Source organism: Colletotrichum spaethianum (assembly GCF_022836535.1).
Source record: "Colletotrichum spaethianum MAFF 239500 DNA, contig11, whole genome shotgun sequence".
Classification (NCBI taxonomy): domain Eukaryota; kingdom Fungi; phylum Ascomycota; class Sordariomycetes; order Glomerellales; family Glomerellaceae; genus Colletotrichum; species Colletotrichum spaethianum.
In genome coordinates this window covers 305,966-328,915 of record NW_026054781.1, presented here as the reverse complement: position 1 = coordinate 328,915, position 22,950 = coordinate 305,966, and the positions used below count along the sequence as shown (strand labels likewise).

Here is a 22,950-nt window from a genome sequence, read left to right as displayed (position 1 = left end):
GGACGGAATTAATGCATCAAGGGTCGAGTGGGCGAGCTCGACGAGCTCTTTTTCTCTCTGTGGGTCTTGGCTGCATCTAGGTTCTATCCAGACTATGCGATGGAATCTGCTAACATAAGAAGACAGTCTGGTGGTTTGAACAAGAATGTGGGCCAAGACGGCGATCTCCCCAGATTCGCCCCATAGAATTGGCCGGCTCAATCGCGAGTGTATCGTAGTGGGAATCTTGATCTGGCTACCTAATCCACCGAGCCCCGCGCACTCGCAGTCCGGGCCGGTTCCAACCATCCGTCGAAGGTCCCTCGTAGCGCACCCTGTCCCAGTTTTAGCCGCCAGGGTTGCACCGAAATTGCAAAGTACGACCTGACACGGCGTGCTGGTAATGACTGGTGTTTCTTACCGTTGTTTGATGTGTCTAGACCACATTCCACGCCGTGCTTGTATATAAGTGGTTAAAAAGGGCGAGTAAGAGAGCATTTAGAGTTTCCGTCGTACGTTGGCCTACCTAGACTTGCCGCATCCTTGAATGCAGGAGACGAGTCTAAAACTCTGCTCAGCCAGTCAAGTGAGGCACCTGCTGCTGGTGTCGTCCCAAGAGTTCGCTTTGTAGAAATTATTTCTGGAAGCTTGTAATATCGGGCAACACGCGGAAGCCGTCGAAACAAATCGAGTCTTCGTCCGTTCAATGAAGTCCAAAACCAAACCGCATCGGAGCCGAATGCTCTCCTCGTCAGTAATAGGGGTCGCTACCCACGAACGATGATCTGTTCTCGAAGGTTCAAAGGACCCTACAGCCGTCAGATCGGTTTCTATTGGCAGAGAGAAATTAGATGCGGCCGGAATCAGGCCACCTCAAAGCTTCCATGCCTACATCATGATATTGCGCCCACGATACCCCAGCAACGCTGTTTCGATGTCCCCGAGCCCAAGACTCTCAGCGCTGTCAATATTCGGGGCTTGCATCTGCACTAGTGACTCCGACCCGGTTGGGGTATTCGTACCTCGCTTATGACCTTGGCATCAGTCATACTGCCAAACAATATGAACAAACCCCCTCACCAGGGTCCTAGTAGCCGATGTTGTATCGGAGACTCACCCAAGATTGTAAAACGTTCATTGGACATAGGCTCCTGCACTCCAGGCTTACGCATCGCCGCCTACTGACTTGGCAACGGCATTAATCCCGAGTATGAAATGCATGAAAACAGCGGGCAGTGTAATGAGCGTCGCTTCCTGCGACTGCTTACGCCCTTCCCAGGAATAGCCACATCTGCTGACACCCGTGGCTACCATGCTGGTCAGCAGTGCATGAAGTGGGAGATCTCCTCGAGGACTGGCAAATACAAATTGATGCTTGCGCCCGTCCCGATGACTGTATCTGTGTAACCAACCAGCATCGGTTCTTTGTCGGTCGGGAGCCTCTCCTTTCTTCTTCTGCCAAAATGATATTCTTCAAGAGCTGTTCAGCGCTGTTGCTGTTGGCTATGGCTTCTGATGTCTCAGCAAAGTCCTACGATTACGTGAGTTACGTCGCCCCTCGTCACACTGGTCAAAGTGCTGAGCTTGACTAACATGAGACAACAGATAATCGTAGGAGGCGGCACGGCTGGTTCTGCACTGGCGATGCGTCTGAGTCTTGGTCTCCCCGATGCTCAGATCCTCCTCCTCGAGGCTGGTCCGGCCGCCCTCGAGGAGCTCCGGATCAACGTCCCCGGCATGCGGGGCTCGATCCTGGGGACGAATTACGACTGGAACTTCACCACCGTCGACCAGCGCGGCCTTGGTGACCGCAAAGTCAGTGCCAACCGCGGCAAGGTCCTGGGAGGCTCGTCAGCCATGAACTACCTCTGCTACGACCGCGCCGCGGCTGCCGAGTACGAGGCGTGGGGCGAGATGGGCAGCAAAGGCTGGACGTGGGAGACCATGATCGATGCCATGACCAAATCGGAGAACTTTACCGGGTCGGACAAGGACACTCGTGGCCGCTCCGGTCCCATCCGCAACATCTACAATCGTGTCATCTACGACGTCCTGCACACGTGGCGGCCGGCTGGTAAAGAGCTTGGCCTCCCCATAAACGAGGAGAGCTACATGCACGGCAACCCAATTGGCATCATGTTTCAAGGAACAAACATTGACAACAGGGACTACAAGCGGTCTTACAGTGCCAACAGCTACCTGCCCCTGGCCGGATCCAACCTTGAGGTGAGGACCAACACTCAGGTTGCCAAGGTCAACTTGAAGAACGAGTGCGGCAAAGACCACACTGCTACCGGCGTCACTCTGACCGACGGTACAGTCGTCAATGCGACCAAAGAAATCATCCTTTCAGCCGGCTCTATCCAGAGCCCCGGCCTGCTCGAGCTTTCCGGCATTGGACAGCCCGCCGTGATCAAGGCAGCGGGAGTCACCCCTCTCATCGATCTCCCCGGCGTCGGCGAGAACTACCAAGACCACATCCGCACTTCCAATGTTTACCGTCTCAAGGACGAGTTCGACTCGTTCGACGCCTTCATCTTCGACGCCAGCAGCACCAACGTTACCGAGGAGCTGCAAAAGTGGCTCGACGGCGAACCCTCGCTGTACGAATATACGACCGCCGCCTACGGCTTCCTGAACTGGGGGCAGGTCGACAAGAAGGCGCAAGCCGACATTGTTGCGCTCGCCAAGGCCGAGTTCGGCAACAGCACGCACCCCGTCGACAAGAAGAAGCTCGAGTTCCTCCAGGACGACGCCGTCCCGGACTACGAGCTCATCTTCGAGGCCAACTACGTCGGCGCGGCCGGCTACCCGGGCTCGGGCAAGTACATCACCGTCCTCAGCACCGTTATGCACACCTTCAGCCGTGGTAACGTGCACATCAACGCCGCGAACCCCACGGGCGCGCCCATCATTGACCCGGGCTTCCTCAATAACGGGCACGACGCCAAGGCCGCCGTCGAGGGCGCCAAGTTTGCGCGCAAGATCGCCGAGACGGGGCCGTTGAAGGCCGTGTGGGAGGCTGAGACAGAGCCGGGCCCCACCGTGCAAACGGACGACGAGTTCCGCAAGTTTGCCGTCGACACCATCGCCAGCTTCTACCATCCGGTCGGCACCTGCTCCCTCCTTCCCAAAGCCGACGGTGGTGTTGTGGATGCGGAACTACGGGTTTATGGCACGACCAACTTGCGTGTCGTTGACAACAGCATCATGCCGATCATCGTGTCGGGGCACATCCAGACGGCGGCGTACGGTATTGCTGAAGTGGCTGCTGCCAAGATCATTGTTGGTGCTTCCTAAAGAATATGGGTATCTGTCGGAATAGCTCGCGCGCTGCTGGAGGCACACGATAATAGGGGTTGACCGTCACTGTATTTGTTGCCGATAATGTTCTAACTCCTAGATATCTGGCAGATCTGACCCTTATATACGCTGGATCCTGCTGAATAATGTACAGGTGGCATTGCCGCTTGGATACGTACAAATGCGTGCGAGTCTCTATTCCAACAGTATCTTCGTTATTATTGCTCCATTACGGAACCCTTGTAATTACAATGGCCGCGGTTCGGACCTCGAACAAACAATAATTCCTTAATTCGAAGGCCTCATTCCATCTGGAACGATAAATTTTCTTTTTAATGCTATAATCATCCGCCCATAGAAATCTATCTTTGGCTGTTGTGTTGTTGCCGTTCTAAATCCCTTTCTAAGCGCCCCAAAAGGGGTCAAGCGGAGGAGGAGGTTCTTCATATGACAGGAACTTCTCCGGGAACATGACAATCCATTCCAAAACTTTTTCAAATGTCTGTAACATTGTCTCGCATTGTACTCTCTTGATTGTGCCTTTTGGAAGTCGAATTGTATGGAACTGACCTGGGCATCGGCACGCGCGACTGACATCACGCCTCTCTGCGGCTGTCGAAAGAATACCTTGGAGAAGCTCCATACCCTCGCTAATGCATCTTACGCCGAGAATTGGACGATAATGACTAACCATCTTGCCGAATGACTTGGTGCTTCCCGCTATACAAGAAAGCTCTTTGGACAACGCAACTGCAACGTCGTGAAAACAGCCCCAGTGTTCCGCAGTGATTTCTGTCAAGGCTTCAATTGCGCCACCGATGATCTCGTAGCGCCGATCCGTACACAACACCTGCGACCTTCCTTCTGCTATCTGATAGATTCGAACATGTCTTTCCGTCAGATCGCTGGTGTATGCAAGGAAGTCGTTGCGGCCATGTAAGCAGCAGAAACGAACAAAATGTCGTATGCTGGTATCTACAGTCATCGGGGTGAAGCATAAATCTGCAACCCAGTGGGTGATAAAACGGTCTTCGGCTGGCAAAACTCCGTCGTCCATCTCGTTCAAAATGCGTAAAAAGGAAGTCGCAAGATTCGTTCGATATATGACTTGCAATGCGAATCGGGCAAGCGGTCGAATACGGAAAAACTCTGTGAGAGCTAAGCAACGACCTCCATGGACAGAATACTCTGATGTAGAGCTCATTATAAGCTCTAGTATTTCTGTTTGGAGTTGGGCGCTTGAACCGATGCTGGGGGAGTTAGTATGCGAAGGATAAGGAATTCCCAAGTATAAATATGATGTAGCGACGACTGTCGTCTCAGCGGACTCGACGTCAATGAAGAGATGACCGCTTTTTTCTTGGTTTCTGAAAAACGTTGTTATCGTTTCGTGTGCAAGCTGAACCGTCCAGTTTGCGGAAGCACCGAGGTGAAAGACTCTGCTGTTGTCTTGAACGGACGTCGATGGGTCTTCCGCACGATTGATTTCCACCAGAAGGCCGCAATGCTCATAGACAAGAAGATAAAATCGCTCCCAATCTTCCCCAAACTGGATCTTCCTACTGGTAATGAAATCTCTCGAAAAATGACTCTTTATATCTTCAGTCTCCGAAAAGGGGCCATGGTCTGGGCCTAAGATTGCGATCGCTTCCCAAAGCTCGTCAAGTTGTAATGGTACCCACCGCTGTGACCCAACAATCCATGTGAGCATACGCTTGCTGTGAGATGTGCGCATTGGGTTCTTTGACATCTGGTCCTGCTGTGCCAAGCGGAAGTAAAGGTATAGATCCTCCAAGTCCGCGGGTAAAGCTTTGAGGGTCGTTCTAAGGTCAAAGAGTGTAAACCCGTCTTGACTGTGTAGGTGAATCTGAAGGTCTTTGAGAACGAGAACAACCCAAAGAGCAACCCCCGAGGCATTCAAGATCAAGTAGTTCCTAATTTTCTCAATCTCAACCTCTATGTCGACCGGTAAAGTTATTGTATCAGGAGCTGAATCGAGAATTGTTGAGGGTTCATCGATATTTTGGACGTCCCGCTCCGGATTTTTCATCTTGCTCCAAATTGATCGTATCTTGAGGATACCGTTTTCTACAATCTCTGAGATGTCTCTTTGGTTGTTGGCCTGAACGGATATGTGATGGATGTTTCGTAGCCCCTTTGCGATATCAGCATCGGGCCTGCTGAGGAGGATAACTCGTATCCGTCCCGAAGATAAGCTAACAAGTTGACGAGATATCGCTGTAATATTTGGCCGAGTATCTTGAACATTTTTGCCTCTCTCTGACTCATCGAAAGCGTCAATGACTGCCACGGTGTTGGGTACAGCACAAGAACCCGACAGCAATACGAGGACCTCTTTCAGTACATCCAGGGGCCAGGTAACCAACCCGTCGCATCTGATGACTAAATCTCTGTACTTCGTTTTGATAGCGTTGAAAGCTGCCAGGTTCTCTTTAATGACCTCGAATATCAGAGTGCGGAGCATCGAGTCATGCTGCGTGCCACCAGCAATGCCTCTAGCCGAATAGAACCAACCACACACTGACCATGTATCGGAACTCGGGTGGTTTCTGTTTTTGTTCTGAAGGTTTTGCAAGATTGTTTTGGCAAGAACTGACTTCCCGCTTCCTGCTTTTCCAGATATCCACAGAAGACCGCCGTCATCCCGCCACTTAAGGTACTCTTTGTTTGTCCATAACCATTGATTCGTGCCAGGTAGAGAGTCGACAACCTGATATTGTCGTTGATGCATGCTATTGAAATAGAGGCTCCGGATACATTCTAAAATTCGATTTCTGGTTAGCTTGCCTTACTTCGACAGACCGACTGATCCATTCAATTATGCGTCTTCCGGGACAGTGTTGAAAAGTTTCTAATTCACCTCTGTATTCCGTAGATTCGTCGACCCATGTATCTGACAACGAGTCCCACCCTCCGCCCTCATGCGTGATACTGTATGAAGTGTTGACGCAGATCAGAATTCTGAGGCCGTAACCGAGAGTTTTAAGTTGATGGAGAAGCAAATAGAAGTCTACTGGTTGAATGAGCTCTACCGAGTCAAGAACAAGAATTGTCTCTTCATTACGATCGTAGACCAGTTGAAGAATGGATGCCATCAGCTTTTTAAGCATAGGTAGGTGCTGTTTGGATAAAGGCTCGGTGACTTGAAACCATTCACTGGTTTCAAGCCCTTCTGGAGAGCAAATCCCAATGCCTCCGGAGTTGAATGAGGGCGAGGGTTGTGCCGTAGCTGATTCGGGACCCGAAGTTGGGCAAAATACCCCAATCAGGTCTTGTCGGGAATCATAAGGAAGTAATGATAAGAACGAAGCCAATGAGGACTCAGATCCACATATAGACGTAAACATTAGGGTAATAATACCCCAGAGAGCTTGTGCAAGTATTTCATGTGGGTTAGTTGTAGCCAACTGAGTTGGTCTAGATAGAAATAAGGAGGCGAAAGAGAAGTAGACTTTTGAGCAAGCTCGCCCTCCTGTTGTAAAATCTTCGGACGCCACTTGGATACCTAGGCGACTCGGTGTCATAGTTGTTTGTGCTACAGAATTTCGTCGGTACCATAGCAGACGAGACTCCTGCTTCAAAAGTGGTTGATGTGGCTTCGACCAATATATCGCTGCAAAACAATGAAGGAACCAGGAAAGATCCCCATCATCAACATCAGAATTTTGTAAACTCTGACATATTGTGCGGATTTTTCGACTAACTTCCATCACCTTCTCTAGTACTCCTGTGAGGCCGAGTGCTGCTGCGATGGATATTGCACTTAAGTCGATCGTCTTTAATGCTATACCGGACCTTTGAAACCCACTTGCGACTGGGACGGGCATTTGGCTGGTAACTATCCATTTGAGATTCGCAAAGCTTCTAGAGCTTAACTTCATTAGGCCCACTATGTTCGATACACCGTTTCCGTATGTGTCGGGTGTACAATGCTCCAGACCAGCAACGATCATGACAAGTTCCTGGGTCGGCTTGGTCTCATTGATACGTCTGATGGATGTGATGAACATTTCTTCTAACACAGCGAACCCTGAGGCTTCCTTTCGAATGTTCTTGATTCTTCGGTAAAATAACCTTTGGATATGCGGCAAGATTGATTCTTCGAAGTGGGGATTGACCAACAAGCCATACACGAGTCCAGCGACGACGTCGATAGAAGTTGTCGTTGAAGTGGCATCGCTCTGTTGGCAGAAGAAGTAAGAAGCCACGGAGCATTGAAAAATGGCGTTGTATTCGAATGCGTCCACCATCTTAGCGGCCAGTAGCGCATATCCAGAGCCAGTGTCGTCTCGTATCCAAAGCAGCTGACCGAGATGTCCCGTCAACCATCTGTCAAGAATTCCATTATGGCTGATGAAGTCGGCAAATGCCTCCATGTACCAATCTTCGTTGATTCTCTTGATCGAGGTTTTTTGGTTTTGGGGGTTGAAGGTCAACACGTTGGGAGGAAATAAGTCGGTTGTCAAGGAGAGTGTTCCCTGAGGCAATCGTATGGGATTATTCGAGCCTAGGAATCAACTTTTAGTCATTGTTGTGACGAGGAAAACATTAGTCTTACCGCTTTGAAAATGGTAGTTGACGTCACCAAGATGAAACTTATTGTTGTCACCAAAGCTAGACCCGATGATGGAATGACCCGAAGAGTAGCCTGCACTCGGCCCTCCGTCATCTGTTTCCGGGTCTCCGCTGTTCATTGCCGAAAGCTCACGCAAGGTGGTAATACTGTAGTCGTCATTGAGAAGGTGTTGAGGCGTTCATGGCTGACCAACCGCAGGAAATAGCCACATCATATTTCCCATAGAGATCGCAAACTCTTTCTCCAACGGATTTCAGCAGGCTGATAATTGGGATTTGAAAATGGGCAACAAGAGACTTGTCAACAACACGAACCAAGTAGAAGAGGGGTAGCAGCGATGTTGACCTTCATTGGACCAAGGAGAACGTATGCATTACTGAGCTCACATGACTAGGATGCCATCCAGTCCGGCTATGCCATCATACGTATCCATGAACCAAAGGTTGGGCTGGTCACACAGATCTTGGCATGAGCCCAACCGGAGTTCTCCGATGACTATGGTCATTGGCGGATATCACGTGGTGTTGGGCTGTCATCAGTAACAGCATTTGTTTGCACCACATAAGGCTGAACTTCTAGTATAACTAATTCCAAAAAAAAAAACCGTTGACTGATGTCTTCGCAGCTTTTTTGAAGTACGCCAGTGCCGATATCGTTGAAAAAAGTTCTTAGCAGACAGGGTTGTAACTATGGTAAGAATAAAGACCCTTCCAGAAGAAGCTAAATCGCCCACAGTCACTTTGGCTAACTGTTGTTTGTGATTTCACAATCACTAGGCTGATGCTCTTGGAACAGCAGCTGGTGTTGTTGGCTTGGTTGGCACTGCTATCACTTTTGTCCAGCAAATCAGGAAGGCTAGAGAAAGCGTCAAAGGAGCATCGAAGACCCTCGAACACGTTTCCTCGGCCCTTGATGCTATATATCAGACACTGGACCTCATTGGGCAGGAACCTCGACTCCAAACTGCTGAAGTCGAGGGTCAGGTTAAATCCGTTAACCGGTGTCTAATGGATCTATACGTCTTTTTTGAGAAGCTACAAGCCAAGTTTCAGAAAGGCAGGGTCCAAAACTATATTCAGGCGTTGACTACTGGCGAGGCCGATGATAATGAGCTGGCTAATATCATCACTCGCCTGGACGGCACGAGGGTCGAACTTCTTACCCGGATATCAGTCGTTCATGTAGGTCTGACTGGCAATATTCAGGATGGTTTCAAAGTAGCATTCAAGGTTCTCGAAGAAACAAATTCGAGAGTCAGGCAAGTCCTCGGACTCAATCTCGCCCTCGCAACACGATTGCAAAACAGAGAGCTTCTGCTTGCAGGTAGAATATACCCAGCCTTATACTTTCTATTATTGTATTACTTGCTTTTGGTTGATACTGACATATTGCAAGGTCCCGGCGTTGTTGCTCTTGAAGCTTCCGATATAGTGGCGTTGAACCTAGGCGATGGCGAGAACGCAGATGCTCAACCCCAAAGACCCCAGCGTGAAACAAACAAGTACCAAAATGATGATTTCAACCTGAATTGGGAAGACAACCTTACGTTGAATGAACCACGGATCTTTATCGGGAATTTGGGCGTCGAAGGAACGACAAAAATGAGAGATGTGAGGTCAAATGTTACACGCAGCACCTTCGGGAAGGGCCTGCGAGTCATGAATGGCCACGTTGGCGGCGAAGCCGCCAAATCTTTTGCTGAGAACTTCTTCAAAACCTGAGCGATGAGACTTGTTGAATAGTCTCCCTTTCTTCTTAGTCTTCATTGTAGGTCTGAATTAGGTTTTTTTTCTTTTTTTGTTTTTGAAATGGGCTCGACTCAATGTGTAGCATCCTGAGAAGGATGTAGATAAAACTCTAGAGCTCTTTTGATAACCTACTTGTCATTTCTGATGTCTTGGCTTGTCTGCTTTGCAATACCTGGGAGGCTTCGCATACATCAATAACTCGACAAAAGCTAACCGGTCTTCTTTCCTTCTTAGTTGCGTAAGTTCGCGATGGTTCCTATGCTTCTACCTCTATCGGGAAAATACATAAATGATACATCGTTTTAATGCCCTTACTACGTACGTGCTGTGGTAGAGTAACTGCTAGAATCGGGTTGTAGCAATGGCTTATTGGGCCCGCGATTGGCGATATCAGCCTAGACAAAACACACGGTGTTGTCACTGAATGATAATCAGTTCAGGCTAGTGTCACGTACTCATTCGGTGCCCCAGACTCAATCGCGTCTCTCTCAATATCTCGCATGTGGAGAATATATTAATAAAAGAGTTGTAGCTCATCAATTTAGTCGGTGTTCAGTATTTGACTCGCACTCTAACTAGGATCGCCACAACCAAGTACTCCTGTAAACACGAAACAGCATTATTTTTACATCCACATGACCGCCTCGCCTCTGCGGAGAAAGCAACAAAACAAGAACTAGACCCTTATGTTGGAGAACCCCGAAAAGAGGAGTTGGTTTGCGACGGGAAGATCCAAGGATGGCGGGGGAGGACGCATGACCGTTCAAAGGCCCCACTATCTCCAAAACGCCGGCAGCGCCGCCGTGCATTCGCACACATGCCGGGGGGGCGAGACAGCGATTGACAATCTGGAAACGCCGTGAGGCGGGCGGGCTAGTGAGGCCAGGCCCAAGACCTTATCTGTCACGCACCGCCGCTGGCGCTTATCTCCACTATCTCCCCCTTGGACCACCACGCGCGTTCACGACCTTCAGGTCTCCGCGGATCTTGGAATGACGTCCATAGCATGGGGGGCTCACTGAGACAGACCAGCTTGGTTGCTAGACTACTTATATAGACTGAGTTTAACGCTTGGAATAAGGCAGGATGTTGTCGAAGTCGAAGTGTTGGCTCTTCGTTTCCCTCCTCGTAAACCCGTTGTCACCGCCACCTCAGAGATAAGAACATTCAGCCTACAAGGTCACAGATAGGGATAGATATGGCCTCCGATAACACGCCGCCAAACGAGACGAGCCCCCTCCTCCCGGTATCGACAAGCGGAATCTCCATCCCGGTCCTCTTCCGCTCGGCCTCGGCCTTCTCCCTCTCCAAAGCAGACCAGGCGCTCGGCCAATCGCCGCCCCTGGGCGATCGCCTGCCCTATAACGATTATACCACCATCGACTGGCTCCGGGATCTCACTAAAGATTCCTCTCGCGCCCGTCGTCTCTATGCACGTCCTGGTATCCGCGGGCAGCTGTCGCGCTGGTTCGATCAAAGCCAGGGATGGATTGCGGCAGCCATTATAGGGGCACTGACGGCCCTCGTGGCCTTCGTGGTTGACGTATCTGTGGCGACCGTGAGTGATTGGAAGGAAGGGTATTGCAAGAAAAATGCGTTTCTCGATCGCGGGCGGTGTTGTTGGGATGTCGCTGAAACCGACGTATGCGATGCATGGAATCCCTGGGTCGATGAGAGACAAGAGGGCGGGTACTTCGCCAGTTACGCCGTCTACGTCCTCTTCGCACTGCTCTTCGGCCTCGTCGCGGGGAATGTCACAATGACAACAAAAGCATCCCTGCCAGCCGTCGACGCGGATAGCGTGGTTACTGCGGGCGCCATGACGGAGGGCAAGACGATGTACATGGCTGCCGGCAGCGGTATCCCTGAGATCAAGACGATTCTTTCGGGATTCGTCATCCCTCATTTCCTTGACCTCAAGGTGTTGATTGTGAAAGCAGTCGGTGCCACTTTCGCGGTCTCGACGGGCATGTGTCTGGGAAAGGAGGGCCCCTTCGTGCACATCTCGACCTGCGTTGGCTGGCTGGTGGCCAATTGGTTTCCCAAGTATCGGGATAATCCGCGCAAGATGCGGGAGATGCTAAGCGTGGCATGCTCTTCTGGCCTGTCCGTCGCATTCGGTGCGCCTATTGGCGGTGTGTTGTTCAGCTACGAGGTATGTGCGGTATCGTGGACCCAATCGACTGAGTGTTGGCATTGACATTCATCAGGAAATCAGCACGTACTTCCCACGACGTGTCTTGTGGCGGGCGTTTCTCTGCTCTCTCATTGCGGCCATCGCGCTTAAGGCCCTCAACCCCACAGGAACCGGAAAGTTGGTGCTATTCGAGACGAACTACGGCGTCGACTATGACCCCATACACTACCTCGTGTTCGTGTTTCTTGGACTCTGTGGCGGAGTCTTTGGCGGCGTATTTTGCCAGGCCAACTTCCTCTGGTCGAAACACTTTCGCAAGTATGACATCGTCAAGAGACATCCCGTTTTTGAGTTGTGTGGCGTCGTTCTGGTCACGGCGTTGTTGCAGTACCCCAACGTCCTCATCCGCGATACGGGAGACGTGGCGCTCTCGAAGCTGCTGGTCGACTGCAAGAAACCGACGGGAGAGTGGATCTGCGAGCAAGAGCAGAGCAGCGACAAGACGGCATATATGCTACAGCTGGCAGGCGGTGCGGTGGTCAAGCTCTTGCTCACAATCATCACGTTCGGATGCAAGGTCCCTTCGGGTATCATCATCCCTGCCCTGGATGGTGGTGCCCTGTTCGGACGGCTTGTAGGCCAAGTCATTGGTGGTATATCACCCGGTATCTTCGCCATGGTTGGTGCGGCCGCATTTCTTGCCGGCGTGAGCAGGATGACTGTGAGTCTGGCGGTCATCATGTTCGAACTGACGGGTGAGGTGACGTACGTGCCTGCCTTCATGTGTGCGATCCTGACCGCTAAATGGGTTGCCGATGCGATCTCGACAGAGTCGGTTTACGATCTCTCCCAACACCTTCTGGGTCACCCATTCCTCGATGCGGAGCAAGCCTATGAAGTGGTCCGTCATCGGGAGGCCACTGCCCGTGAGCTGATCCCGCCAGCGGCAACAATGACCGAGATCACCCTTCAATTAGGCAGACAGTATCGAGTGCGGCGAGATGTACTTGCAGAGAAGCTACGAAAGCTCAAGGCCAGAGGTTTGATGGATGCCGGGCTGGTGTTAGTTAGCGAATCCGGGTTGCTTTTTGGATACTTGCCCGAGGTGGAGATAGAGTACGCCTTGAAGTTCGAAGGCGAAACCGATGAAATTGATGTGCGAAGTGAGCTCTTGACAGAGTTGATTGACCGGACGCCGATTACGGTCAGCGCCGAAGCGCCTATGGAGTACGTCCTTGAGATATTCGGGAAGCTTGGGCCGAGGTATATCATCATTGTCGAGCCGGAAACTGCCAAGGTACAGGGCGTTGTGCTCAAGAAGCGGCTGCTGGACTTCCTAGATCGGGCGAAGGAAGATTGATAGATCGGATGGAATCTGGTACAACCAGAGGCTTTTCGCAACCATTTCAAAGTTTGCATGTCTGCATACGTCTGATTCTGTTCCGTACTTGCCGCCGAATCGTATACCAGGCAACCGACCTTAAGCACTGTGTTGTGACGTGACCCTTACGTATCATACCTCAATTTGCCAGATTGTGCTTGTCGCCATGCCAAAGCAGCAGTCTTCGCTTTCGGTGATCCATCTCGGCGTACTTTTGCTCATCCGGGGATTGTCTGTTCATACTACCATACTTCGTCGTCCTTGCCAAACCAGTTCCCCACATGGCCGCAAGAAACTCGATCAAATGCTTGTAATCGCAAAGGCGTGAATTCGGCTCGATCTATGACCCACGCGGCAAGAACAACCCCTTTTGCCCTTTTTGCCCTGGTCCTCGTATAACGGATTATGTACACAGACGCGCGCCGCCTTCCGGCTTATTTCGTCGTCTCCCACACTTCTCTCCTCTTAGTTGCTTCTCGTACCCTTCTCCGCACGGAGCTCGTTCATCTTGGCGACGCGCTTCTTGAACTCGTCGTATTGGCACTTCTCGTAGCTGTGACGCTCGTCCTGTTCCAAGGGGTTAGCGAACGTGGTCTCTCAGGGGTGGCCGGGTCGGAACGGGACGGGGCGGGCTGGCCCCGGGCGCCGCGGAGTGAGGCATTGGAGGCGAGGGAAGACGAACGTTGCACTTCCACGGGAGGTACCAGGAGTCGACACGGCAGCGGTTGAGGGGGATGAGGAGGTGGGCGCAGCTGTCGCGGTAGGCGAGGGGGAGCTTCGCATCCCGCATCTCCTCGCGGGTTGCTTCTGTGCGGATCGTCAGCCATTGCGCAGGGTTGCAGTAAGAAGGGGAAACAGACCCCTTGGTGTCGAGTCTCCGGCCATTGTGACGGCAATTGGGGTCTGTAATGGGCGAATGAGGCTGTCGTCGATGGTCAATTGGGGTCTGGATCTTGAAATGTCGTCGGAGCTTTGGATTGGATTGTGGAGCTCGCCGACGGGAATTCCCTAACGGCCTGGATTGTGAGGCCGGAAAATGGTGATTGCATTTTAGCGCCTTTGATTGGCTGTTATGACTCAACTCGTGCACGGTCGCCAGAATCTCTTGTTTGCCTGCCAGTGGTCACCTCACTCAATCAACAAGCCCCTTTTAACCTGGCCAAATATGACTACGCGACGTTGCTGTGTTGTAGCGAGTCGAAACACGCCTCAAAAGTTTACTGAGTTCGCAACAAGGCTATCCGTTCCGTGGTTCTCTCGCTCACTGTTCAAGTGTTTTTTGTCTTCAAAGACTCAAGTTGAGATTAGTCTTTCATTCCCCCCAACTCTAGTGAGGGAGGAGTCACACTAAATAGCGCCAACGTCTTGCGATGCGAGGGAACCATCTGTGCAAGTTTGAACTCCATGCTCAGTACGATGATATCCTGTTCTGTTGAACCCCTTCGTAACGGCCCTCTGGGTTTAGAGGGAGTACTCATGACGAGTTTAGCATACCAGTATAAGTCTTCATTCTTCAAGCCCCGACAAACTCCTCAACTCTTTTTTTCCTGTCAAAGTCTTAGCGTAACATTATTCTTCTTGGCTGTGAAATTGAAGCAAACAGTCGTTTATCAAGCCCCATGTAGATAGATATGAGCATTTGGCCCCATTTATCCCTCTTGACCCACTCGGAAGACCGAGACTTACGGAAGAGAGCCAATCTTTCATAACCAACTCCTCTCTAACCCCGTTCCATATTGACCACCTTCCCATTGGCGCAGGTCGTTCCAAGGACCGGAGACAATAGTTCCTGCCGGACTGCCGATATCTGGCACCCGAGCTGGCCCCGCGACCATGCCGACCTGTCACCTTCCGTTTTCGGCTAACTGGTCGGTCCACGCAATCAGTTTTCATAGTGCCCAAATGCCTGTCAGAACAGTTGGCCACCTGATTGTTTACAATCTACCGGTCTGCTCATGGAGAGTGCTTCGTTGGGTCCCTGTGTGATGCCGGGGTCGCGTTACGCTTAGTATATCCCGCCATCTCTTGGAAAGCTTGTTCCCACCGTACGTTGTCGTATGGGTCCCACCCCATCAACCATGGCGACGAGTTGGACGTCGGATACATTGCCGGTGCATATTACACTAACTGAACGGTTACGATCATCGCTGCATTCGCCATCGGGGAGATAGCTCCACGCTCAAGACCCATGTCTATCGCGTCTCCTTAAAAACGGCAGTCCCCGCGACCCCGTTGACGAGGGACTCTCTGTCCGGTTGACGTAGTTGCGAAGCAGTCGTCCTGTGCTGTGAAGTCTGGTCCTTGATTTCCAAGCAGTGTCTCTGTCACCATGAAGGTCTCACTCGCCTTGCTCAGCTGCCTGACGGCAGCTCAGGCTCATTTTGCCTTCCGGCCCATCCAGCCTCCTCTGCGAGCTGAAGACGATGAGGGACTTCTTTCCAAGCGTGAGACGGGATTCTTCGAGCAGCTCATTGATCACAATGCCCCGGAACTGGGTACCTTTCAACAGAGATACTGGTGGAATGCCACCTACTGGAAGGGTCCTGGCTCTCCGGTATGGCTCTCTCGTGGATAAGTTCAATAGGCACCGAACTAACCGACTTTAGATTGTCCTCTTCACCCCAGGTGAAGTCGCTGCGGAAGGGTACACCGGGTACCTGACGGACCGCGCCCTCACAGGCAACATCGCTAAAGCAATTGGTGGTGCTGTCGTCATGGTTGAGCGTACGACAAACTCACGCCCGTTCTTCAGAGACGTGAAGACTAACATCGTGCAGACCGCAACTGGGGCACGTCTCTGCCTTACACCCTTCAAGACACCAAGAACCTCCAGCAACACACGATGAAGAACGCCGTGCTTGACTTTGTCAACATCGCCCGCAACCTCGAGCTGCCCTTTGACACCAACAGCAGCAGTAACGCACCCCAAGCTGTCAGTGTCAACGTGTCCTTTGATAAGTAAAGATGTGAAACTGACGCCTATCAGCCCTGGGTTTACACTGGTGGCTCTTACTCCGGCACCTTGGCCGCCGCCATTGCAAGGCTGGCCCCGGGAACGATATGGGCATACCATGCCAGCAGCGGGCCCGTTGAAGCGGTCTACGACTATTGGGGCTACTTCCTCCCGATCCAGAAGGGCATGCCTCAGAACTGCAGCCGCGACTTTGAACGTATGGTTGACTATATCGACAACGTCTTGGTTACCGGTACCGAAGACGAGGTCTTCTCTCTCAAGAAGAAGTTCGGCCTACAGGATCTCGCCCACAACGACGACTTTGCTTCGTAAGTTAAGTTTTGACTCCAAGAATTTCACTGGCTGATGCAACACAGCGCTCTTGTTGGGCCTCTGGGTTACTGGCAGTCTATCCAGCTGTACTCGGGCTACTCCCCTTTCTACGCAATGTGCGACGCGGTCGAGGGGGCTACCGGCAACTTTACAGCCCCCAATGAGAACGGTGTTGGCCTTCCCAAGGCACTCGACAACTATGCTAAGTGGTGGAGCTCTGAATACCTTCCAGGCAGTAAGCACATGTTTCAACCAGCCGCCAGATGAACACTAGACTCACTGTGACCCAGCTTGTGCATCCTACGGCATTGCAGAATGGGAGGACCCCATGAACGTGGCTTGCTTTGACAGTTACAATGCGACGAGCCCCATCTACACCGACTGGACTGCTGACGACCAGTTCGGACGAACTTGGTACTGGATGACGTGCAACGAGCCCTTTTTCTACTGGCAGACGTAGGTTGAGAAGTAGTCCATATTTCTGTTTGGTCAATCCTGACAGTATTACAGTGGGGCTCCCAAGGACCGCCCATCCATCGTCTCGCGCTTCGTCACTCCCGAGTACTACCAGCGCCAGTGCGATCTCTTCTTCCCCAAGCAGGGAGAGTTTACATACGCCTCCAACAACGGCAAGACCGCAGAGGACTTTAACAAGGAGACTAGTGGGTGGTACTTTACCAACACCACTCGTCTGGTCTGGTCGAACGGGTGAGTCAGCTTTTGAACCCTTGGCAGCACCCATGGATGGTGTTGGCGTTGCATAATGCATAGGTTTAAACTTGGCGCTAATCGTTGATAGTGAATTCGACCCATGGCGCTCCGCCTCCGTATCAAGCGAGCTCCGTCCCGGCGGCCCTCTCCAGTCGCGCCCCGGTGCTCCGGTGCACCTTCTCCCCGGCGGGCGCCACTGCAACGACTTGCTCGTCAAGAACGGCGATGTCAACGCAGGCGTGGAGGCGGTCATTACGGCTGAGATCGCCCAGCTCAAAACTTGGGTCGACGAGTTCTACAGTGGCAAGGGGAAGTCCAAGCGCCGTGTTGCGGAGACATCTGATCTTATCTAAGTCAGTCGTTACTTTGAAGGCCCCCGAACATTTCGAAACTTCTCTGCAAATATTGCCCATAGTTCAATGAATTAGAATCAAACATAACCGAATCCCAAAGCTTTATAATGAACTTCATAAGTGCACATAACAACAGGGCAACGTTTATCATGAGACAATATGCAAGTAATCCATAAAAATCTACATCAAAGCAAGTGTGGCAAGTCTATCATGAGTCTCTAACAGTGCAAGCTATGCTCCTAAGTCAAAGTCGAGCCCCTACAGGTTGCATTACCAAGGTAGGTCAGTTCCGTCGTAGTTCTTGAACGTTCCACTGCTCTCCCTGTTGGCCTTGTCAATAGCAGCTGCCATTCCGTCAACACTCTGCTTCACAGTAATGGCGCCGAAAAGTTTCAAATCGAATCCTCGCGTCTCTGCCAACTGCGCCGCCATATCCGTCTCCACCAGACCCGGGTGGAATACAAAAGCCGTCAGCCAAGGCTCCTCAAAGTGCAGCCTCCGCACGAACCAGTTCAGCGCGGCCTTGCTGGCGCCATAAGGGCTAATTGGCACCGGAATCTGGGCAACCTTATCTGCGGCGCCATTGCTTCCCATCAACGACGAGATTGCGACAAAGATGGGGTTCTTGCTTGCGCTGGCCTTGAGCAGCGGCGCCGCGGCATTGAAGAGGATCAACGGCGCGACTGAGTTGACGGTGAAGTGGTCCAGAGTGGACTTGATGTCTACATTAGAAACCGATTCGGAGGAGTGGGAAATTCCGGCGTTGGCGATGACGACGTCGAGAAAGGTGATGTTATGCTCCTTCTGGAGAGTTGCAATGGCGGAGGCTGGATCAGACTCGACAGACGAATCGATCTTGACGACGATGAGCTTGGAACCCTCACCCTTAGGGAGATCGGCAAGGGCCTTGGAAGAGGAGTTCGACGGGTCGCGGACACCGGCAATGACGGTTGTGGAAGGGCGCTGGAGCAAGAGGGACACGAAACCTTGGCCAATTCCACGGTTTGCGCCGGTGATGAGGTAAGTAAGACTGGGAGACATTGTGTAATGTTTCACGGCTCGTTAAGGACTTCTGTAGTGGTTGAATGAATATTGTGGAGTTTTCTGGTGACTGATGCTGATGCTGATGATAGTTCTCATAGGAGATGGGAGGTTGAACACCCATCTCTTAAATACTAAATCACGGCTTATAGAAGAGACATTCGCCGACTTTCCACTCTCCCAAACCCAAATTGGAGACCAATTCTTCGGTCATGCAGAAAGCAGCAGAAGCGGAGATGGGTCTTGTTCGGCGCCGAGAATGGCGCCAGAGAGGCCCGAGCCCGGTGAATTGCTAAGCAACATTTCTGTTCTCTTAGCCACGCATTAAGGTGTGGTCTGTGATTAGTGATGGAGTTTCGCGTGGGAAGCATTGCATCAGCCATAGCAGGCTACTGCCAGATCACTAATCTGAAAGAACGCATTGTCCTTGATGCTGAGTAGGTATGACTATGATGTGTGTGTAATGTCTTGCAGGCGTAGAGAAGAAACGAATATCTGCACACTGTGATGGTCTGTAAGAATTCTTGCATCACTTTCCTGTGGCTTGAAGACCCACATGCTGCACTGGATTACAGTATCCTTCAATAGCAACGTATCAGTAGGCTTTGAATCAAGATATGAGTGACGCGAAAGGTCTGGGACACCAACAGCCACGACCATCTCAAGGTATTTCATTATTAGTAATAGATCAGAGACTTTTATGGCCAAAGTGCTCAGTATCCCATTGTAACATATAGAACTCCAATGCAAGACTGTCGACAGAATGTAAATAATCGGATCCGAACTCTGTGATAAGGTTTGCAGGCTTGGATAGCGCGTCCCACCACGAGTCATAAAAGCTGTCGCCGAGGGATGGTAAAGAGAGGTCTAGCGCTACGAATACTTGAAGAACACCATTCGCTGTTAAATTCCAGGCTTCTATGCGTAATTCTTACTGCATCGCACGGGGGCTTCAACGACTGAGGTTCTCTAGAGTGAACAACCTGTCAGTGTCTTTTTAGTAGATACTGTTGTTGCATGTCGCAAACAGCCCAGTAGAATGCAAATGGTTTGTCAGACCCACTTTCTATGTTTACTGATCATGCATCCCCGAGGCCCTGCGCTTGAAGGTTGTTCACTAATCAGCATGGTCCGCTTCGGAGATCGCGTACTCTGCACCTCCGTTGCCTTGCCTAAAGACTTCAAGCGGGCCAACTACCTCTCCAACGGAAGGGCGTGGAACAAGTATCGAAATGCGTTCTGCCGTGCTATTTTTGGGAATTATTCAGCACTCAGGTGAGTAGTAATAGTTTAAAGACAGTGCACTGTACCCAGCTCACACCTGATACCTCAAAACTTACAACCGATGTTCTTTAAGAATATCATTATCATGTATTTAAGACTACAAGTTCACATGTCAGATTGTACACCGTCCACATCGCACACTTGGATTTCAAATGTTCCCAAACTGCCGGAAGCGTTCCTTTGGGACCATATGGCCGAATGATACGCTTTGACACTACAAAGTAAACAAATGATACAGAAAGTCACCATCGATGGCCGTACCAAACTCCAGTGGAGTGATTGGATCGACTTAGATATTTTTCAACCAACGTTTGAGTATGACTGAGGTCGGCATCATGGCCTTGACCAAACACAAACGTCTGGTACCAATGTAAGGCATAAGGACTTAAATATCAATGCTATCAAAGTAATAGCATTTGAGACAGTGGCCTTTATACAGAAGCTCTGTAGCAAGTATCTAATACCAATGCTGCGTCTGCGTTTTGATTATCTCGTACGCACAGTTTGATACGTTTGTCAGTAATCATGGAACTTAGCCATTGTCACGATGGATCCGGTCATCTCTCGAAATTCCACAGAAGGGAGACATCAGTAATTGATTTCCTTCTTTTTAGAACTGAACGGGAGATTTGGTTTCCTTCTTGATCGCACTAACATCATCAATCCTCAGGTGTAGCATTCCCTATTCCAGCTGGTGCTCTGTGTAAGGTAGCGTGTCAGTCCATGACAAAGATCGTACTTTGCAAGGTGTACCTGGATACAACTCGCCTATTTGATTACTCTACCTAGTCAGCACAGACCATGTATCATGTCGCTGCAGCAGGAAGAATTCGTGTTAGTAGGAAGGTCGACGAAGATGGCGAGGCGATTTCAAGAAGCCTTTGGGTGGCGTTCATGGAACGAGAGCGACATCTAGGAGAGGCTCTACTATTAATGAGCTTCTATCAACAGCTTTTCGGGACCAACTGGGGTCAAAGAGCCGTAAAAGACTATGATGAACGTCACAACCAACCGGTGATCTTGTGGTTCTGGTCGCGATGGATCATCAATCAACCAATCCCCGATAGTCTAGTGGTGAGGATATCTGCTTGTCATTAAAACGATTCGCAGGGGACCGGGGTTCAATTCCCCGTCGAGGAGACTCTTTTGATTTTTTACTCATCCTAACATCAAGTTATTGGCCCAGTGTTGGTATGGTGATTGTGTGTTGGTATTTATTACACTTAGGTTCTTCAAAGTCAAGCACTTCCCTCCCTCCATGAATCGGCTTCGGTAGCCGTAGCGGATATGTGGGGCAAAATTGCAACCCGGATGCCAAGAGACTTCATTTTAGACGCAGGCTTGTCATCTGTGATTCGGGTGGGTTGTGGCAGTCATCCCTTTTAGTATTGATTTAGTTGTGACTTGTCTGCATCTGTTCGAGCTATTGCAGCTGATTGAGTTCTTCGGAGATTCACAGAATCTTGCCTGAGCCCTAAGCTCCGAGCAACCTCGTTTCAAATGCACCGTTCTAAGTGTTCTTAGCATGTTGGTAGCGTATAATGATCAGGCAGGACATAGTAAAAAAGGTGAAGCTTGTTTCAACTAATTAGAGTATGTGAGTGCCTGCTGCTTCAAATCTGATTTCCAGATGCGGAGCATCCAGGTCTGGAGTAATACCCGGCGGCGAAACTACAGCATCAATGATGAGTTTTGAGCCGCGTAGCTCGACAGCGAAGCAACGTTGACTCTTCTCAGAAACCAAGACTCACAAAGTGAATCGTATATATGGACACGTTCCACTTACCACGGCCTCAGCATTCCGAATTTGTCGCTGTTGAACTCTGAAGTCATTCTTCTCCTGCACAAGAAACGAGTTAACACTGATAACTGCTTGGTTTCCATACATTGATGGCTTCGAACCTTAGAGAGTGCCACAGCCGTTCTACACTGAGCGCGGAGCGTGGAAGACAAATCCATCTCGTTGCAATAACCCCGAGCTGGCGTGCGCGTCGGCGGCTTCCCTTGTGATAACCAGACCTGGCTGGGCATCACACGGTTGCTTCGGCGTCTTTGATTCGAACGCCTTTGGCTATGGCAAGAGGTCCGCGTTGCGGACGAGCGGTCCTTTGTGCTCTGTGGCCCTTGTGGGTGTCAGATTGGTCCGTTCCCGTTGGCTGGGCTGTTCGACTACCTTACGCTGATATGTTTTACGCGGCTGGCCCTTCGGCAGCAGAAATCAGCTTCCATTCAGGCGCCGAAGGTAATAGTGACAGTGTTATGGAGGCAGCCGGAGGTGATTTGCGGCTTCGCCCCGGAGCGGTAGTTGTCGGCTGCTGGGCTGAAGTTAATTTCCGACGTAGACTTGTTATCTTTTGATAGCCAGCCTCTTCTACCGCCTTAGTCATGGCTTCTCTTCGGTGATTCCATCGTCAGAACCAGAGACAGACCTCGTCGCCCACCTATGTGACCCGATCTCGTCCCCCACCGGATCCGCCGCCCCGCTAACTAGCTTGTAGTCGTGGCTCGGGTCCATTCTCGCAACGATTCAAAAAGCCACGGATGCCCGGAGTTCTCCGAAGATGGGCGGCGGACATAGCTCAGTTGGGAGAGCGTCAGACTGAAGCGGGTTCTGTACGGGACTTGAGAAACTTCATTCAATCAATCTGAAGGTCGTGTGTTCAATCCACACTGGCCGCATCTTCGCTTTTGCCATTCGTGTTATCTACTTCACTATAAAGTAAAGTGAGCTGCTTGCCATATGTTTCAGTCATTATCCCCGAGTCTTGCTTGCAATTACCGTAGTTGCGTGGCTGCTGTTTATTATGTAGCATTTTTTTCGATAAGGAATCATCAAACATTTAATCCTTCGAAGGAAGTTGTGGAAGGAACTGAAAAAGTCGTTGAAGCGATCAAGTAAATCGGGTTGATTGTTTCGGCCCCATTTTTGCTCAATAGGCTGAAACAAACATATATCATTATTGTTTATATGCCGTAAAGCATTAATTAGTTGACGCGATCAGGGCTGTTGTGACATGCTGAGAGGTTCGGTTGCCGTGAGTCGACTCTTCACGGGCGGCAGCGGTCTTTGGTAATTAAAGACCGGCCGAGAGGGAGACCCTGAATCAGCCACTAGCGCGCCGTAAACCCG

The 22,950-nt window shown here is 50.8% G+C and overlaps 5 protein-coding genes and 2 non-coding genes across 7 annotated transcripts; 5 read left to right on the top strand and 2 right to left on the bottom strand.

The window, feature by feature from the left end:
* Window positions 1-1,442: 1,442 nt before the first annotated feature.
* Window positions 1,443-3,279, top strand: ColSpa_05016 (dehydrogenase citC; the record flags this gene model as incomplete). The annotated part of the gene is made up of 2 exons (XM_049271228.1): window positions 1,443-1,520; window positions 1,585-3,279. The coding sequence occupies 2 exons, from the start codon at window positions 1,443-1,445 to the stop codon at window positions 3,277-3,279; spliced, it is 1,773 nt and encodes a 590-aa protein (XP_049127185.1).
* A 7,546-nt stretch (window positions 3,280-10,825) lies between these two features.
* Window positions 10,826-13,124, top strand: ColSpa_05015 (H(+)/Cl(-) exchange transporter 4; the record flags this gene model as incomplete). Its single annotated transcript, XM_049271227.1, has 2 exons — window positions 10,826-11,782; window positions 11,838-13,124. 2 exons carry the CDS (start codon window positions 10,826-10,828, stop codon window positions 13,122-13,124), a joined length of 2,244 nt encoding a protein of 747 aa, XP_049127184.1.
* A 486-nt stretch (window positions 13,125-13,610) lies between these two features.
* ColSpa_05014 (NADH dehydrogenase [ubiquinone] 1 beta subcomplex subunit 7) lies at window positions 13,611-14,030 on the bottom strand (the record flags this gene model as incomplete). The annotated part of the gene is made up of 3 exons (XM_049271226.1): window positions 13,611-13,712; window positions 13,735-13,952; window positions 14,006-14,030. The coding sequence occupies 3 exons, from the start codon at window positions 14,028-14,030 to the stop codon at window positions 13,611-13,613; spliced, it is 345 nt and encodes a 114-aa protein (XP_049127183.1).
* A 1,444-nt stretch (window positions 14,031-15,474) lies between these two features.
* On the top strand, window positions 15,475-17,495 carry ColSpa_05013 (putative extracellular serine carboxypeptidase; the record flags this gene model as incomplete). The annotated part of the gene is made up of 8 exons (XM_049271225.1): window positions 15,475-15,699; window positions 15,752-15,869; window positions 15,923-16,077; window positions 16,132-16,427; window positions 16,476-16,666; window positions 16,722-16,887; window positions 16,942-17,139; window positions 17,231-17,495. The coding sequence occupies 8 exons, from the start codon at window positions 15,475-15,477 to the stop codon at window positions 17,493-17,495; spliced, it is 1,614 nt and encodes a 537-aa protein (XP_049127182.1).
* Window positions 17,496-17,765: 270 nt separating this feature from the next.
* On the bottom strand, window positions 17,766-18,536 carry ColSpa_05012 (norsolorinic acid ketoreductase nor1; the record flags this gene model as incomplete). The annotated part of the gene is made up of 1 exon (XM_049271224.1): window positions 17,766-18,536. The coding sequence occupies one exon, from the start codon at window positions 18,534-18,536 to the stop codon at window positions 17,766-17,768; it is 771 nt and encodes a 256-aa protein (XP_049127181.1).
* Window positions 18,537-20,877: 2,341 nt separating this feature from the next.
* ColSpa_tRNA_144 lies at window positions 20,878-20,960 on the top strand. The gene is given in 2 exon segments: window positions 20,878-20,914; window positions 20,926-20,960. It is a non-coding gene; the product is annotated as a tRNA-Asp (tRNA).
* Window positions 20,961-22,388: 1,428 nt separating this feature from the next.
* On the top strand, window positions 22,389-22,499 carry ColSpa_tRNA_145. The gene is made up of 2 exons: window positions 22,389-22,425; window positions 22,464-22,499. It is a non-coding gene; the product is annotated as a tRNA-Phe (tRNA).
* The last annotated feature ends 451 nt before the right edge of the window (window positions 22,500-22,950 follow it).